This window comes from Hipposideros armiger, unplaced genomic scaffold (assembly GCF_001890085.2).
Source record: "Hipposideros armiger isolate ML-2016 unplaced genomic scaffold, ASM189008v1 scaffold_274, whole genome shotgun sequence".
NCBI lineage: Eukaryota > Metazoa > Chordata > Mammalia > Chiroptera > Hipposideridae > Hipposideros > Hipposideros armiger.
This window is the reverse complement of record NW_017731624.1, coordinates 360,632-380,186: the sequence shown is the minus strand read 5'-3', so window position 1 is coordinate 380,186 and position 19,555 is coordinate 360,632. Positions and strand designations below refer to the sequence as shown.

At 40.2% G+C, this 19,555-nt stretch overlaps 1 protein-coding gene across 4 annotated transcripts in view; it reads right to left on the bottom strand.

The window, feature by feature from the left end:
• Positions 1-19,555, bottom strand: part of PIWIL4 (piwi like RNA-mediated gene silencing 4) — a 61,406-nt gene that overhangs the window by 26,933 nt on the left and 14,918 nt on the right. For 3 of the 4 annotated variants that reach the window (XR_002125602.1, XM_019657166.1, XM_019657167.1), the window contains exons 1-7: positions 16,227-16,316; positions 14,314-14,392; positions 10,741-10,872; positions 8,427-8,641; positions 3,935-4,056; positions 2,187-2,267; positions 286-483 (exon numbers count right to left, since the gene is read on the bottom strand). Coding sequence is in view for 3 of the 4 variants with exons in the window: in XM_019657166.1 (XP_019512711.1) it covers positions 286-483; positions 2,187-2,267; positions 3,935-4,056; positions 8,427-8,641; positions 10,741-10,872; positions 14,314-14,392; positions 16,227-16,313 (914 nt within the window). In the remaining variant the exon portion in view is untranslated. Of the gene's footprint in view, positions 1-285; positions 484-2,186; positions 2,268-3,934; positions 4,057-8,426; positions 8,642-10,740; positions 10,873-14,313; positions 14,393-16,226; positions 16,317-19,555 lie in introns of those variants that run through there. The other variant, XM_019657169.1, reaches the window with a different exon arrangement.

Genomic DNA, 19,555 nt, shown 5'->3' with positions numbered 1-19,555 from the left:
TAGGGATGCGGAGTCCAGGCAGAGATACTGCAGCAGCAAAGTGCAAACTACTGGGGGGTTGGGGGGAGCAAGAGATAATGCAAGACCATGTCAGACTGTGGACAGTCCAGAACACCACTTGAGAAAGTCTGAACTCTAGACAACTGAGAAGTGCCAGATCTTCTAAACAGGGACGTGACCTGACCAGATTTGCGCTCAGGCCAACACCCTGATATTCTTCCCGTCCCCAAATATCATAAATAATTCACTCTCTGGGGAAAAGTTCATTTAAATGCAGGCGTTTACCTTGTAAGGACAATGAACCCAACCAGATGTTTTTCACATGTCTGGGTAAAGCCGGACATGCCAGTTTGATGGTAGAGGCCAGTCATGAATTCCAGGACAGTCTCATTCCGGAGGACTTTATAACTCACATCAGCACTAAACAGGAGCCTGCTTTCAAACTGTGACACAGAAATGGTGAACCCAGGCCAAAGGGACAAGCTTAAACAAACAAAATAAAATTTAGATTATTATATCAGAAAAACAAACATTTTTTTAAATGGTGATTTTACATTCCAATTCTCTAGATTTTTATGAAATAGTTTTTTCTTTAGTCTGGTTTCTTCCAGTCACTAACTAAAAACTTTGGGTATTTCCAGCTGGAGTGTCTTTAAACACATATTCAAGATTAAATATATTCCTGTAGAGCAGGGTTTCTCAATCTTGCCACTACTGACATTTTGGACTGGATAATTCTTCGTTAGGAGCTGTTCTGTGCATTGTAGGATGTTTAGCATATCCTGGCCTCTCCTTACTAGATGCCAGTAGCAAACCCCAAGCTGTGACAACCCAAAATGTCTATAGACACTGCCAAATGTCCCCTCGGGGACAAAATTGCCCCTGGTTGAGAAGCTCAGCTACAGGATTGATATGTTTATGGCGTGATCTTTTCCAGCATAAAAACATCTATGAATGGGCCGGCCAAGTGGCTCAGTTGGTTAAGAGCTCCCTCAAGAGTGAGATCTGAGCAACAGTGGTTCGAGTCCTGGCCTGAGCTGAGTTGCCGCTGAGCTGCCAACAGGTGGCAGGATGGCTCAGCTGAAAAAAAACAAAACAAAAAAAACCCCATCTACGAATAGGTTCAGAAAAGCATACTGATTCAGTGGTGAAGATGGTGGAGAGACTTAATAATGATTTTAAGAAATAATCGAAGTGGTATCCTGCACACACATATAAGAAGTGGTACCCTGTACACACATACAAGAGGCAACAGTTCCTTTCCACATTTATTCTTGTAATATAATAATAAGATAATATATTATAAGACTGAAGTCTTAAATAAGAAAAAGTGACAGAAAAAGCATGAAAAAAAGACATATTTTTTTCAAAATCATTTCAGTTTATATTTCATGGACTTCATTCACTGTGATAGTAAGCCAACCTTCAGGACGAGCATACATGCTGTGTACCCACTCCAGCTCAGCACACACTGCCAGGTGGAGAGGTAAGTGACAGCATGCTTTATACAGACCACTCTGACACACTGAATTAATATATGGAAACCCCATTTTCCTCCACCTGGCAGAAGGCCAAACACCCTGCCCCATTTTCCATCTGTTGTGCACGTCTCCCTTTGTTTATGTATCTGTCCTTGGGTTACCGGATGCCTCTCTCTCTTTATCCTGACCACATTATTTTGGAGAGCTGAGTAACAACCCATTCAAGACACAACTGAGCATTTTCCCTGCAGCATCTACTTCCCAGTTTAGGGTAAAAATTCTACAAGTGTTCCTAACACTTCACTCCGGTAGTTTAGTTGGCTTGTCTGACCTCTGCTTACTCAGGAATTTCACATCAACCACCCTGGCTGTGCTGACTTCCTGTCAGCAAGAAAACAGCACACCAACTCTGTGGTATAACAATACAGCTTGTTCTGCTTTCATTATTACTTGTCACACACAGAAAAGTCAGTTTCTGAATGCCTTCTAGAATTTATGATAACGATCTAGCACACTAATATAAGAAAACTGGCTAATTCACGGTGACATTCACCATTCCATAAAAAACTTGAAAATTAAACACATCCATTACTATTCATACCATGGAGTCTCTTATAAGAGGCAAAATGGTATAACACTGTATCATAAATTATGGTGCTCATATTATAACAATGTCAGAGTAACAGAAAATATAAATAAACCTACTTGTGCTGGGGAATTTCCACTGGTTCAGAAGGCTTATAGAAATTCCGTCCAATTTGGTACATAGACAACTTTTTTAAGATCCTGCAAGTATACATTTTTTTCATTCTTTAGTAAACGTCAGTGAATAACAGTGTAATTCTAAGTTTGTACCCATGCTGAACATAATGATAAAAACATATAGAAAGTACAGAACTCTCATTCTCATAGCACTGGCAGGTTCAGATGCTTAATATACACATGAGTGTATACTCATATATATTGGGTTGTTGGAAAAGTCATGACGCATTTTTGCAATGAAAAACACAGAAAAAACACATCATGACTTTTTTGACAACCCAATATAAGAACGATCAGTTCTTCACATTTAGAATGACAACTGAAATTATTTTTATTTGTCTGGATTTCATTACAATTGATAAATACGCTGTCACCAATGATGGCTGTGGTTGTAACATGCTGGTTAGCATGGATGGGGCGAATAAAGCCATGTCTGAAGGCTCTTCTGGCCTCTTCCCTATGTAGAGATGAGGAGGCTGTTTCTAAGGAGGCTACTCAAGCTCCCCAGGTTCTACCGAATAACATGGCTCCTTTTTGGCAACTTATCCTTGGGAATCTGACACATCACTGATCTGATGTGGCCCAGAGGTTGCAACTGCATGATTTTGGTTACCAAATGTCACTAAACCTCGGCCTCCCCATCTGTAAAATGGGGATTTTACTATAATAGTACCTGCCTCAGGGCACTGGAGTGAGGATCAAGTAAGATCAAATACAAGGAAAGAGCTTCGTAACTGAAAAGCACCCTCAAAATGTTAGGTAACTTAAAATAGTCCCCTTGCAGGAGGGTACACTCACAACTGACTTCTGAAGAGCATTACGCAGTACTAAACTGAGGCCCAGGTAAGATATAAAGAAACTTGGCAAGAAGTCTCAGTAGAATGAGAAAACAATGTATCTATTGGGGGAAGGTAGGGAGGGCCCTTCCTTTATGTGCCCAACTCAGCAAAACCTGAAACTCCCCTGTCCTCATCCTGTCCAGAGGCCACTGTTGAGCAACAGGCTTGAATCTTAGGGTGTTGTGGTTTTTTTTTTAACAGATCATGTTACTACTGATCCACACCTGTAGCATGGAAAGCAGTGGTTCATAAGCTTTTGCGTACTCACGTGCCACCTGGGAAGCTTGCTAAAAACACGGATTTTTCAGGCCTCACTAATGAAATTCTGTTTACTGGGTCCACTGAGGGGCTAGGGAATCTGCGTTTTATCGAGTTCCACCCAACCCCCGAGATGATTCTGCAGCAGTCTTAAAAACACTGAAAAGCTGAGTCACCACCTTCCTCCTGCCAGCCAAGTGAGAGCAGAGGGCAGCTGGGAGGAAAACAATGCCCTCAGTTTCCTAACCCAGACATACCCAACTTCTAAATCTGGGGTAGGAGAGTGTAGGAGGGGGTGCAGGGCACAGAGAAAGAAGGGAAAAGGCACACTCTCTGCTACCACTGAGACATCACAACCCTGAGTTCTTTGTCTCAACTCAGAATACTGGATAATAACGACCGATGCCAGTTCAAGGCTGTGACACACTACAGTGCACATCATTGCACAGGTACAGGAAGGTACACGAACAACTGCCCTAAAGATGTCATTGTTGCTCACACATTGCCTACAAAATGATTGATAATCTTAAGACCCAGGCTCTATGCTGAAAGGCATGGTTAGGCTAAGTTAAATCCACATTTAAGGCACCTTACTTTCTTAAGATGATACTGAAGACCTGGATGCACAGGGGAGAGCTTGCTGGCAGCTCCCTCGTCAGAGTGATAGTCATCTTCACAGTCCCACCTCTTTGCGTTTCACTGGACAATTCTGTGACCTGGGAAAAGAAGTACTTCATATGCACTCTACAGATTACCCCCGAGTGTGCAGAATGTAGATATGATACAGCCAGCACAATTTAACACTCATTAACAAAACAGGACGGCAGGCGTTAGCATGCAAGTAATAATGTAATCAGCACATTATGTTTGGAGGGGTTATTGTCTCTGTATCTTGCTAATCCTAGAAAAATGACACATCTTTCTACTCTATAATTTATTAATGGAGAATTAAAACCACACTCAGGGTTTAAAGATTTAACCCAAAGAGAATTCCAGAGTAGTGGTTCTTGACTTTTTGGGGGGAGTAGTGGGGCGGGGGGCAGTAAGGGAGAGAGGCAACAAGTTACTTTGAGAGTCTGATAAGATACATTCTCCCAAGAAAATTTCCCATCTGTATAAACCACAGTCATGTACGTAATGTACCCACTTTCAGGGGATTCATGGATGCCCAGAAGCCTATTAGTGGCCTGTCCTAATCCAGCCTGTGTGCATGGATTTCAAATAACAGCCTCTCAAAAGTTTATTCATTAAAAAAAAAGACAGAAAGCAAGCGAAGGGCAGGGGATAGACAAGAGGGGAAGTAAAACGGAGAGAGACGAGCAAGTGGTAGAAGTTTAAAAAGATAGGAAATCTAATTTTATCAATTTTTGAAAGGTCTAGAGAAATGCCTAGGGTTTTTATAATCTGAAACAATGTTCTAACAATATAATGAATGCATGAATAGGTCTCTACACCGGGTGCCCAACTAAATTTAAAGCTCCTTCGACCTGACAGGGCTTGGTAATGGTTTCTGAAATAAAAGAATGAATGGATTAGTCAATAAAAATCAGTGATCAAGGATTTTTCAGAAGGGTAAGGAATGAGAATAGGTCAGTTCATTAGCAGGCTTTTGTGTACCTTACCCTTATTTTCTAAGGTTAAAGTGTAGTTTTAACTACTTTTACGTTGAACTACTTTTAGAATCTAGGGCAGGAATGGCTCATCACATGGAAACAAAGAGAAACGGGTTCTTTCCCAGGATATGAAATATTTCATTGAGGCAATTTCTTGCTTCAGATAAAATTGCAGAGAAATCAAAGGTGGAGAGCTTCAGGAGGAGCTCATCAACATCTAGGAGAAGTCTAGCAGGCAGGAGAGATGACGGGCTCTCAAACCGCCACAGGAATTTCAGGACAAGGAATTAAGAAAACAGAGGATGTTGGGGTGAGTGGGTGAGGGGAGAGCAGATGGTCCCCACCAAGCCCACTATCCAGCAACAGCATCCTAACAGCCACTGAAGAGCAACCTCATCACGGCCCTGCACCTCCCTCACCAACACCAACTCCTTGCCTCCTATGTCTGATGTAGGACACCGAACCCTCCAGTCCTCGGGCTGCTAGCCTCCGAGTGAGCTTTCACATCTCCCCCATCTACTATCTAATTGGTTGTAAAGTCTTAGCATTTCTATACCAGCAATGTCTTTAATTTATTTCAGCTGTTCCAGAACCATTATTTACCACAGAGCTTACGAGCAGTCGATTTGGAATTGGACCTATGCCTCTTGCAGCCTGTGTGATGTGGAGCAAGTCACTTCAAATCTTTTAAGACCTTTCCCATCTCTAAAGTGGGAGTGAGTCCAGGGCTCACTTTAATCTTAAGATTAAATCAGATAATTCATGGATCTTATCCACAGCGGTGCTTTGTACCTTTGTTCAAGACCTTCTGACATCTGCCCAAGTAATTCCAGTGACATTTAATTAATAATCTTCCCACTTTCTCCTGTCAACCATTCAGTAGGATGTGATCAGAGTAATTCTTAACACAGCTACCATAGAAACTCTCTCTCAAAGGCTTCAGGGGCCAATTGAGGACAGTCCCTATTCCTCAACAGGACATTTAAAGTTCTCCCTACTTTTAGAGCCACACTTTTATTCCTTCCTGGCTAAATATGAATGATTAGAAGTTTCTAAAATATGCCCCTCACTTCCTATCATTGTGCCTTTGCTCCTTCTGGTCCTTCTGTCTAGGAACCACCATCAACCCCATCCCCACCCAACAACCCCTTCATTGATCCAAATCCAACCCAAGACATGAATTAAACATCGCTCCTACTGAAGTGTTCTGCTGGAAATGAGCTTTCCTTTCATCAAGTTCTGTACCCAGACTTTAGGCAAGACACGTAACCTCTCAAAGGTTCCAGGGGTGATGAGGGGATTAACTGAGATCATGCTTCTTAAGAACCTGGCAGAATAAGCGCTCAACAAATGTAACCTGGTGGGTGTAATAGCAGCACTGGTGGTAGGTGGGACAGAAAGTTTAGATCTGTTCAATTTAAGACAGATGTGCTGGGGGCAAATCCGGAGAACCACCAAGCACAGCACCTAACACCTAGTAAATGCTCAATAAATGTTAGCATAATAAAACTACTCATTATTATTATGGCACTTATTTCATTCTACTTTGCACTTCATTTATTTGTAGATAACTTCAGTACTAAATTGAAATTTTTTGACAGCAAGAACCTTTCCTTACTGATTTTTGTTTCCTCCACAGTGGCAGCACCCTGCCAGGTACACAGTAGGCTCTTTCTAAGTGTAGAATGAATGCATGAGAGTGGCAAATACATGTGACCAGTGACAGCTACTCAGGATGTGGCCACAGATGCACAGATGGGGTCTGTAAGGCAGCGGAAGGCCAGGAGGCAGTGGGGCTTCTATAACTGCACTATTTGGGAGTACAATGAATGAATCATTGGAGGATCTCTCAACTAAAATGAACTTCCGATGAAGTGTGTAGAAATCGAAGTTCAGGGTTAAGCCTGAGTCGATATGAAGAAGGCCAGAATTAAAAGGTGAGAATAGCAACATTTTTGTTAGAACACTACTTCTTTTTCACTGTCACTGGGTGGCAGGCCATATGTTGATAAGGAATAAGACAACACACTTCTGTCTAAACCTAGTATCACCTGTGTCTTGGGAAATAAAATCAACAGACCTGATTTGTCAAACCATGTTTTTACTATCTATTTACTCACCTGCCTCCACTCCACCCCCCGAAGAATGAGCACATACTATATGCTCATTGTGAATGAGAAGTAAATAATATTAACGTATTCCTAGCATCTATAGAGTAAAATTTCTCCGCTTTGGTTAGGTACATTAAGTAAGCTGGACCGTTCAAGGAGGGTATAGAATAATTTTAATATATCTAAATTTCCAAACTGTTACTACAGATGTAGCTACAAGCAAGATGATCTTAAATGATAACAATACACATGAAATATATATATATTTAAGTATAAGTGGCCACATTAGCATGCTGTCAACATCTGGTCATATGATAAAACACTGAGAGATCAATAAGGACTTATAATGAATAAAAATGTTTCTAAATTTACAGGTACAGATTTTCCAAGCCCTTAAATTTAATCACATGGTATAATTTTAAAGTTCCATATCCAGATGAAATAAACACTCAAGTAGCTCATATAAATTTCAGGATCTTGTAAAAAAACAACAGGCCCCAAGAGTACTCAGAAAAACATTTCTTGAGAAAATGCACGAAGATTTACATGGAGTCTAGAAATTTACGTTTATGCTCTTGGTACCATTCTGATCATAATGTTGAACTATAGGATTAAGCTTTCCAAGGCATAGAAGCATAAAATTTTAATCCAATGCTCTATTTTAACTTTTCGTACAGAAACTGGTTCTTTTTTCCTTGTAGTGATTTTAATATTGCTTTAGAAAAAAAACATGTGGTAAAACTTCAATATCAATATCTTTGTTTTAGGACTGAAACTGTTGATGGTATAAAAAATGGATGAAGAACTATGAATCATGCAATTGCCATACCAATGTCACACAATTTAAAAAATGTTTTTAAGACTGATATCAGTAACTCATTATTCCATATGATGGGGTAAGTCAGGAAAGAAATGACAGTTTTAGAATCAGAGATTGATGTGAAGTTATTAGGACACATGGGACTAATCGTGCAGGAACAAAAACGTAGAGTAAATTTAAAGCTCTCAAGCCACGGGCTAAATGATATTTCTCAAAGTCTTGTCTATTTTGGGAAAAGTTTTTAAAGGATGGCTATTTCAAGGATATTTTGCCTAAAAAAAAAAGGTAGTTGAAAAAACAGTGTTTGTATTCACCTTTTATTTTTAAAATGTCGGAGCATCAACCTCTTAGTTAAGAAATCAATTACTGATGAGGCCTTATTCAGGAAGTGTTTTTGCTCTCAGATATGGGAACCAGCAAGAAAAAAGGAGTGAGTGCAACACCCATTCCAACTGTCATGAAAATCAGCTAACCTCTTAAATATATATGGATGAGTATAAATATATGCACGTGTGTGTACTAAAAAACTAACCATACTATACCTTTTCTTCTAGCTTTTGCGAGAGAAAAAGGATGACACCATCAAATGCTTTTGCTTTGTTGGAAAGTTCACTATGACTATAAAGCAAAGAGATTCTCATCCTTCTAGATTCTAAATTTGGTGTATATGTCACATGATACTGGTATAGCTGCCAGTCCTGGGGCAAATCTAAACCAAAGAGATTTGTGACCAGTTTCACAGGTATTCCACTGGAACCTGAGGAAAACAAATAAAAACCATTTTTTAAAAACAAAAAATCATACCATGTTAATATTAATCACATCATTTAAAAAACTTATTTGCATATGCAAAGCTATTGCTATAAAGCCAGGGTTGTTGTTCAGTGACACAAGACAAGCTCTAACAACCTATAGCCTTATAACCTTATGGAGTCCTATAAACACACATTTGGGAATTGAAAGGGGATTGTGCGTAGAGCAGGCCTCATAAGAGCAGACACTGACATTCTGATCCCTGGGAGAAGAGAAGCATCTGAATTCAACTTCCCTAGGACTCCTTCCAAAGCTTAACTTCCTGTTCCGATTCTATGAAATTCAAACCAGCTCAAGGAATATTTTCAGATGTTGCTCTGAAATTATGCTGCTCAGATTAAAAAGAAACTGTCCAGTTTTTACCATGAATACAACCTCCAACCTCTTGGAAATCCAAATAATCAAGTGAATCATATTTCTGAAAATTCTGAAACAGTTCCATCAGTGGTTAGATGGCTCTACAAATCCCAGAGAAGGCCCTCAGAAATTGAGTGCGGACTGGGGAGAGAGGAAGGAATTATACATCTTTCCTATGTGAAAACAGGGCCTCTGGGCTTCTATTTTCTGCAGTACAGGAGGCCATATGTGCTTCCAGGAATTCCATCACTTACAAAAATTTTTATTCACCTCTTCACAGTCTATATAGGACAGATTCAGAGATGGCCATGATATAGTTGGTCAGTGCTCAAGGTGGCACAAGTTCCCTTCAGGACAGAATCCAGAAAGACACAAATGAGGTACTTCCCACCTTTCCTTGAAGGGAATCAGCCAGTGTTTGTCTTATAGAAAAGAATTATATCAAACAACGGAGGAAGTGTAAACATGAGCCCCCGAGCTGGTGAGAAAGAAATAATATCATGTATGCTTTAGTATTTCCTCAGCTTCTACCTGTGTTATAAAATCTGTTAGGAGCAAGGAATCCTTGTGCTATTTTAATTAAACAAAAGCTTTCTTTTGTTCTTCCAGATCCTGAGGAAATGACAATCTATTTTAGCTGCTCATATTAATGGGCAAAGAGAAGTCATCCTAGAATGTCAGAGCTGGCAAGATCCTTCGAGATCCTCTACACCAGTATTTGCAAACTAATCATGCCTCCCTCCGATCAGTGCTGTAGTTAGGAAAGTATGTGAGGTAAACCATGTTTCATAAAAAGTCTAGAAAACAACTGAACTGGGTCAGACAGAGTGCCTTGCACACAGTTAGGGCAAGCACTGTTTCATGAAACCTGTTTCAAGTGTGTGTGTATAGTTTATATATGCTGGATAACAATATATCTACTTCTTATTCTGCTGCATGGTTTTAAAAAGTTTGAAAAAAACTGATCTGTATCAGGGAGTCTTAACTTTGGAGAGGGGCTCTCAAAGCCTTTTGAGGATCCAATGAAAACAACAGACCTACTTCCCTGAAAATGCTATGCCCACAATTCTGGGTGCAATTTCAGGAGAGAGTTTAGAATCTGGGTTGAGAATTACAGAACGAGGCCACATTTTACTTTGTACAGCTGAAGTAGAAAAGTTACTATTCCCACATAGGAAAAGAGTTGGGAAAGAGACAAAATATCTTTTTTAATCCCTACGCCAGTTGTAAAGAGAAAATGTTTTCAACAAATGAAATGTAGGAGCAATTGAGATCTTGCTCCCCAGCTTGGCTCAAATAAAGTCTCGTTTAAAAAAAAAAAAGTGAAATGCCGTTTGGGGGAAATGTTATTATTTCTATTAATAAAAGAGATTTAAGGCTAAAACAACTGTCTAGATAATGCCTTGAATATAACAGATGTTCAATAAACATCTATTAATTATATGCATTCATTTATTTTAGATCTAGAAATTAAAATTCCTTAAGCAAGATCTGGTAACATTAAAAAAGTAAGTTACAGGGGCCGGCCTAATGGCTCAGTTGGTTAAGAGCTTGCTCAAGAGTGCAAGCTCTGAGCATCAGGGTTGTCGGTTCAATTCATGGCCCGAGCTGAGCTGCCACTGAGCTGCCAACAGATGGCAGGATGGCTCAGCTAAAAAAAAAAGTAAGTTACATGAAGACCGGTACCTGTTTTGCAGTCTCTCACATGGGTCAATTTCTCTCTGGTACACACACCCAAATCCTTGAAGTCTTGTCTGATGTTCCCACCTCTTTCCATGAAGGTACAACTAGCATCATCAGAAGATATGTCATCTTTATCTAAAATATGAAGAGAACACCATAATATCTTATCTTATTCTAGTGATATTGTTTACAACTACTGTTATAAAAAACAATGCATCTACAACCAAAACTCAGATTTTTGTCATTTTTAATAAAACTTCCCCACACTGCCGAAAACAATCATGACTATGCCGGTTTTTAGACTAAAAATTGAAAATTGTAAAGGAAGCATGCATGGCATGTTTTGTTAGAAATAACAGACCCTGAGTTAGTCCTATTTCTTAATATTTTGGTCTATTCTGGTTCTCCTCTTGGCTAAGGAGACAGCTCTATCTCCCTATGTCCCATTCCACACCCACTTAGGGAGGGTAGCTCTCCCTCCTTCAGCTCTTGTGTAACGCCCGGAAGAGTTGCCCACTAAGATCGTCCACACCAACTTCTGCAGAGATGGGGGCTGAATCTCTCACCTTTCCCATCACAAGAAGAGAAATGCCCAGAACACTGCCATAAGTCTTTATGCTAGATCATTCCTTTGAAAATGAAAAGCCAGCATTTCACCTTGGGGCACACCACTCACAATTAGGTTCTAGAGAATATGAAATTAAAATCCAAACAAGTATTTTCTGTTTAAATGAGTACAAAGAGATGTTGATTTTTTTAGATACAACTTAGGTGCTTTAAAGATAACATGAAAATATTGGGCCAGCCGAGTGGCGCGATGGTTAGGAACTGGCTTGGGACACCAGAGGTCCACGATTCGGATCCCACATATGAGGGCCAGTGACACTGCCCTCCACAGCTAAGATGCTGAACAACAGCTCAACCTGGAGCTGGGCTGCCATGAGTCGCCGGCGATGACATAGGCTGCAGCCCCTGTGGCAGTGGGTTGCCATGGGCTATCGTGTGTAGCCAGCAGCCAGCGTGAGCGGCTAGCAGCGGCAGTGAGCGGCCGTCCAGAAGCTGGCGACTGATCTGCCTCGCCTGGGAAGAGTGCAATGATGGTGCCAACTTGGGCCAGTGAAGCAACGTCCTCCACAACTAGACTGAAGAACAAAAGGACAGCAACTTGTCTGTTCCCCTTCCCCCAATTCCCCAGCACTGTTCCCAACCCCCCAATTCCTCAATAAAAATCTTTAAGAAAAAAACAAGATAACATGAAAATGTAAAAATATGACGAAGTAATACAAGGACAGACAATTAAGTTTGCGAACTCATCCTAGAAACTGCTACATACCTCATGGCTGAATATCACTACAGTCACCTTCTAAGTACTCCCCTTGGGAAGCTATGCACTTATGCCTGTGCCTAGTCCACCTTTCAAAGCAATTTTGGAACTCTTTTAGTGGAATGGCCATCAGAGCTGTCGTTGTATTACCCTTGATGTCCTGAATGTCATCAAAATGTCTACCTTTCAATATTTCCTTTATCTTCAGGTAAAGAAAGTCGTCATTGGGGGCCAGATCAAGTGAGTAGGGAGGGTGTTCCAATACAGTTATTTGTTTACTGGCTAAAAACTCCCTCACAGACAGTGCCGTGTGAGCTGGTGCATTGTTGTGATACAAGAGCCACGAATTGTTGGCGAAAAGTTCAGGTCATTTTCGTATAACTTTTTCATGCAGCCTTTTCAGCACTTCCAAATACTTGGTTAACTGTTTGTCCAGTTGGTACAAATTCATAATGAATAATCCCTCTGATATCAAAAAAGTTAGCAGTATCGTTGCAACAAGTTTGTGAACTTAATTGTCAGACTTTGTATGAATCAGTGTGACAAATCTCTGGAACTCTGACTTGACCACTGTCTTTCGATAGAGTCACTGGATGCAACTAACCCAAATGGCTTCATCACTTGCTCAAAACTGCTTTCATACCCTTCTCAGTGGAGTCTGAGTCTTCCAGGGAAATTTGAAAATTTATTTAATTTTTAAAAATTATCCTCACTAGATTATCCATATCATTCACTGCTCTTGGTTTCAAAAGATGTTGGGTGGTTTCTAAAAAACTCAGTCTGCCATAGAATGGTGGTTGCCAGAGGCTAGAGAGAGAGGGAAATTGGGAGTTTTTGTTTAACAAATACAGAGTTTTGGTTTTACAAGACGAAAAAAGTCCTAGAGATGGATGGTGGTGATGGCTGCACAACAACGTGAATGTCCTTAGTGCCACTGGACTGTACAATTAAAAATGGTTAAAATGGTAAATTTTATGTTATGTATATTTTGCCACAATAAGTAAATAAATAAATGTTGAATCTACCCTCAAAGGATGAAGGGTTTCCATCACTTGCTAGTCGCAAGAATGTGCAGCAGACATGGAAAGAAATCCCAAGGAAAAGTTAGGTTAAGGTTTGAATGGGGGCAGGAGTGCTGAATCTGAGGCACTGGCTCTCGGAGCAGGTCTTCTGAGGGACCACATTTACTTCCGTGACTTCAGATGACGAAGGGTACTTGAGCAGAGCTAGGAAAACCCCAGTGGAGAACAAGGGAGCCCAAATGGGTGGAAGGACTGATGATTCTAAGAGTCTGGAAGAAACTAAGTTCTTTGAGCTTATATGGTTATCAGCAGTTAATCACTTAACTTCACGTGGTCAGAGCAAGGGAGATGGCTAACAGGTTTCAGCAGTCGTTTTGGGCTGCATTCAACAAAATTCCTATGTTAAGTCCTAACCCCTAATATCTCAAAATGTATCTGTATTTGGAGACAGAATCTTTAAAGAGGTAGTTAAGTTAAAATTAGGATGGGGCCTAATCCAGTATGACAGGTGTCCTTATAGAAGAGATTAGGGCACAGACAAGTACAGAGGGAAGACCATGTGAAGACACAGGGTGAAGACAGCCATCTACAAGCCAAGGAGAGAGGCCTCTGAAGAAATCAACCCTGCAGACACCTTGATCTTGGACTTCCAGCCTCCATAATTCTGAAACGTACATTTCTATTATTTAAGCCACCCAACTTGTACTTCTGCACAGCAACCCTAGCAAACTAATGCTTTGGGTATACCAACTCACACTGTGTGATAGCGGCTACTTGGAGTAGCATGTTGACAAGAATCCTGAGACCAAATCTGAATTTTCAGGGAAGAGAGCTACCATCAGATGGTGACGTTTACCACAGGTGGGAAAGAAAGGTGAGAGCAGTGGCAGCAGGCACACCAGGTTTCTACCATCCCTGCAAGGTGATGGCACTGACATCTACATGTCATGAAGAATTTTAAAACGCTTTTTCAAAATTATTCAGTGAACACAAAGAATCTAAACACTAGCTTCCTGATGTCTGTGGATTCCCGACTGCCAAGTTCCATCAGGAAATTCAGCAGCAGACTCTATGTTTGGGAGTCCCAAAGAAACAAAGCAAACACAGGGGATCCTTCAAGAAAAGGAAAATGGGATGCTCAAGAAATGACCCTGCTGCTGTAAGGTTTGGGAGTCACTCCTGTTCCATTCAGATGGAATGGAACAGAATGGGACAGACTGCTGCACTTACACTGCTGTGAAATCCCGCTTGTTCCCACGAAGCCATGGCTAGACGATGCTTCATTATCACTAGGATCAGCAGATGTAGGCTAAAACGGGCAAAAAAAAGTTTTGGTCAGATTTGAGATGTTCATTCATAAACCAAAACATTATAACAAAATATGACCAAGTCATTCCTAAGTCATTAAATTGTTATGAGCGAATGTTAACAGGTAAAACGCTTGAGAAATGATAAGCGATTGCCCATTCTAGAAAAAAGGATAAGAACAAGCTATAGTTTTCCCCATTTGTCAAACTTTGATTTTAGTACCAACTATGAGCCAGACACAGCCAGATACACCCTGGAGGTGTAAAGAGGCAGAGACGTGATTCTTGCAACCAGGAGCTCATTAAAGCAAAGTTGGTACACATGAGCATCACCTCATACTTCCATGGCCCACAGACATGGGGCCTCCAATGTGAACATGCTTAGCAAGAAATAAATGGAAACAAAAATTATAGACAGGGGCCGGCCAAGTGGCTCAGTTGGTTAAAAGTTGGCTTAAGAGCACGAGCTCTGAGCAACAGGACCACCGGTTCGATTCCCACATGGGCCAGTGATGCTGCGCCCAAGCTCAGCTGTTGCTGAGCTGCCAACAGGTGGCAGGATATCTCAGCTGGTGTAACAAGATTGCCTGTTTGATGGTGGCTATGCCCACCCACAACTAAGATTGAACACAGCACCTTGAGCTTAGAGGGCACAAGCTGCAGACGGGAAGCCAGATGGTGACTAGCGCTCTTCACAATAAAGACTGAAGAACAACTACTTGGCTGGTCCCCTTCCCCAACACTGTTACTCTCCCCCAATTCCCCAATAAAATCTTAAAAAAAATTATAGACACAGACAATAGTTCAATGGTTACCAGAGGGTAAGTGGGGAGGGGGGTGGTAGATAAGGGTAAAGGGGGTCAAATATACGATGATGGAAGGAGAACTGACTCTGAGTGGTGAACACACAATGTGATATATGAATGAAGTATTACAGAATTGTACACTTGAAACCTATTTAATTTTACTAACCATTGTCACCCCAATAAATTTTAATAAAAAAAAAAGAAAGAAATTGAGCCCAGAGGATCTGGGTCACCAGCTCAGGTGATGACTGTCCTGAATAAACTAGTCCAAAATTAGTTCACAGGTGATGGGAACCATTAATCTTTCTTTTTTCACAGTAACTACTTCTTTTTGTTCAAAAAGTAATATATCTTGGCCTGCAAGAAAATGCATGAAGTCAAGAGAAGATGTTTTCGTGAGAGCAAACGCATAATGACCACAGGCTACTTATTTGAGTACTTTTGGTCTAAGAGATTGCTCCAAATACTGAGTATGTAGTAACATCACTCAAAAGTTACTCATTTGATGGTCAATCCATTCTAGTTGCCCAAGTCTGGCACGGAGCCCTACCTACCCACAGTGGCTGCTCAGGAAACAGTAGTTGAATCAAAACCACATCTGTGTCTGAGATTACTTATTTTTCTATATGAATTAGCAAGAGAAATCGTATTAAATTATATGCCACAAAACGGTACTACTGAGGGTATAGCAATTTTTACCAGAAGACTTAACCCCAAATCATGTAACTAAAATTCAGCAAGTAGAAAAGGACGCCACACTTGCCTCCAATTTTCAGTCCTCTTCACTGGCCAAAATATCTACCTTAATATCATACTCAGGATAAGATCCCAGAAGAAAAAAAAAATGTGAGAAACCCTGGAAAGACTCAAAGTTGAGAGAAACGATAACCTACTACTTCCTAAGAGAGAGGAAGAGCGATAACACAGAAGGCGGTAGCCATGAAAGAGAAAGGTAGGAAAAAAAGGTAGGAAAGAGAGAGAAATGGGGGAGCGGGAGAAGGGGCGAGAGAGAGTGCCCTCTGGTACGCACCCACGGCAAGGCCTGAGGGTGCCCCACTTCGGCAGCGCTGGGGCTGCGGGCAATGCCTCGCGCCCTCACCCGGGCCCGTCCACTCATGTTCCCGATGAGCCCAGAGTGATCCGTATCTGGCTTCTGGGCTGGAAACGCCCCTCGTCCCCCGCGTGGGCGTAGGGTGCACGCACTGCCCGCCGGTTCCGCTGGGGGTGGAGAGGAGCGCAGTGGGAGAGCGTGGGAGAGCGTAGGCGGGCGGGCAGGGTGGGGGCGTGGGCAAGGGCCCAGGCCTCCCCTTTCTTTCCACCACCCCCCAAATTTGGCGTTTTCCGACTCCCTAATTTTTGCCCAACCTCAGTGTAAGGTTGCATCAAATTTCCTTTTTCGATTTGTATTTTCTACTTGCTAGTGTGGGTAAGCACCTTTTCATCTATTTGATAGCTGTGGAGTTTTCCATTCTGTGAATTGGCTATTTATATACTTTGCTGTTTTTAAAATTGGGCTTCTCATGTTTTCCTTTGTGATTTAGAAGGAATTTTGTATATTTGTTAACATTGCAAATATCTACTCCCAATCTATCACTTGTTACTTTTGACTGAAGTCCTTTACCTAACCGAAATCTTTTATTTTGATGTACTCAAATATATCAATTTTTAATTTTATGGTGTTTTTTCTGAGTCTTTTTGAAAGAAAATTTTCCCTGCCCTAAGATCACAAGGATATTATATGACATTAAATATCTTGTATCTTTCAGAAATATGTGTGTACAATGCTAGATTTTTCCATTTATTCAAATTCTCTTTTACATCCTTTAAAAGCATTTAAGTTCTTTTTCAAGAAAGTCCTGTGTAATATTTAATTTATGGAAATTTTATAGTTTTTTTGTTACTACTGTGAACTGTATCTTGTTTTTGTTATATTTCCTCATTAGTTATTATTTGTATAGACACATGATACTGATTTTTATAAGTTGGTATTGTTTATCAAGTTTGCTGAATTCCTTAATTCTTATAGTTCTCTTTTGATTTCATTTGAGTTTGAATGTAGATTATCATACCATCTACAAATAATAACAATTTTATTTCATCCCTTTTTATTTTTATTTTTTTCTTGTCATATTGGTCAAGTTTTCCTGTACCATGTTAAAAGTTACTGTGATAGTTGGCGTTCTTGTCTTCATCATGTTATTAAGAAGATTATCTCTGAAATGTCTCCATTTTGTTTGATGTTTGCTGTATCTGGTTTATAGTGTTTATCATTTTAAGGAAGCTCCCTCTATTTCTAGTTTTCAAAGATTATTTTAATCATAAAATGTGTAGAACTTTATTAAATACTACTGTGGATCAACTGAAAAGCTTGTGCTGAGGTTATAGGCACAGTGCAGACAGTTCATCAGAGTTATTTGGGGTCCATCAGGATGGGCAATACATGGGTGAAATGTGGTAGATGAATAGAGTGAAATACTAAGCCAACAGTCACGAACAATGACTTAGAGATACGTTCAGCAGCATGAATAGATTTTTACACATTGTGTTGAATGAAGGAAAGAGAAGAAAAGATTGACATCTGTACTATGGCAAAATACCATGTTAATATTTAAAATATTAGAGGTATATGTACTTGGGTATGTATTAATTTTTTCAAGTAAGGATTTATACCCAAGGATATCCAACAGATGTAATAAATTTAGTACCTATATAAGGGAGAAGAATAGGAGTGGGAATGGGGGAAGTAAGTGAAAGAGAAAGCAAAATATAATACAATATAGAACTTGCACAGACCCATGAGAACCATCTAATGAACTGAAGAGTATAATTCGTTCAACTTTCTGTACTGAAGGCCCTACAATTAAGTAAATATTGTAGCTAATGTCCAGAGAAAGGATAATTCCCATTATATACTAGATGTTAACTGCTTAACTATTGTGATGGAAATTTTTCAAAATATATTATCTACCTCCTGGTCTACAAATGAATGTTTTAAAGGTTAATTAACTCCTTCTGGACACCTGAACTTACAAGCATTGAATATTCTATGCTGCAGGAATATATCTGTTCATTGACACATAAACCCATTGTGCTCCAGAAAAGGATTTAAATAAAACAAGATAAAAAAAATGGTTACAATGGAGAGCTCTCTCTTCCCTAGTTCCTGCCAAGTTCTCTAGCTCTTTGGTTAGCAGTTCCCTCACCCAAGCACTCTTTTCCTGGGAAAATCCATCCTCCTACAGCAGGAAGCCCCACCCAATGCCCTGAGGGTCAATTTTGACTTTCTTTGACCCTAGTACTTTTACCTTGGTGGGCATCTTCTTCAATTAAAAAAAAAAAAAAAGAAATTATATCTTACAAACTAGATGGTATAAAAATGAATATATTTTAGATTCCACATATAAGTGAAACCATATGGTGTTTGTCTTTCTCCATCTGATTTATTTCACTTAGAATAATACCTTCTAGGTTCATCCATGTTGTCACAAATGGCAAGATTCCATTATTTTTTACTGCTGTGTAGTAGTCCATTTAGATCTACACCACATGTTATTTATCCAGTCATAAAAACAGAGACCAAAGGGATGCTTACCAGAAGGGAGGTGGTGGGGATGGGTGAAAAAGGTGTAGGGGAATATAGTCAATAATATTGTGATAAGTTTGCACAGCGACAGATGATTCCTAGAATTAGTGGGGTGATCACATTGTAATATATAAAAATGTCCAATCACTATATTGTATACCTGGAACTAATACAACTAATATAATATTGTATAGCAACTATACCTAAATAAAAAAATTCACTAACCTCAATGAAATAAAAAGTGAATATATTAATATTATAAATTAAATAATTTTATTTTCCTGAAAATATTTTTCTCTCCTGATTTTAAATGAAATTAAAACATTTCCAGGGTCGGCCAGTTAGCTGAGTTGGTTAGACCCCAGTGCTCATAACACCAAGGTTGCCGGTTCGATCCCCACATGGGCCACTGAGCTGCACCCTCCACAACTAGATTGAAACAACTGTTTGACTTGGAGCCGATGGTTCCTGGAAAAACACACTATTCCCCAATAAAATTTTAAAAAATACATTTCCAAGCACCCCCCAAAAGTACTGTGGGCCGTAGGCACTGTGCCTACTGTGTCTAATGCATAAGGCAGTCCTGCTCTGACCTCCATATGCGTTTCCCAGATTGAATGATGTGATATGGTAGCACACTCAGGGGCTACAGCAGGAAGGTCAGGGAAGGTCCCTGACTCCAGTCCCCATGGAAGTGTGCAAAAGGTCGTGAGGGTGGATCCTAAGCCCAAGATCAATAGCCAAGGGTAGATATGGGTCTCCGGGTCAGAGTTTAG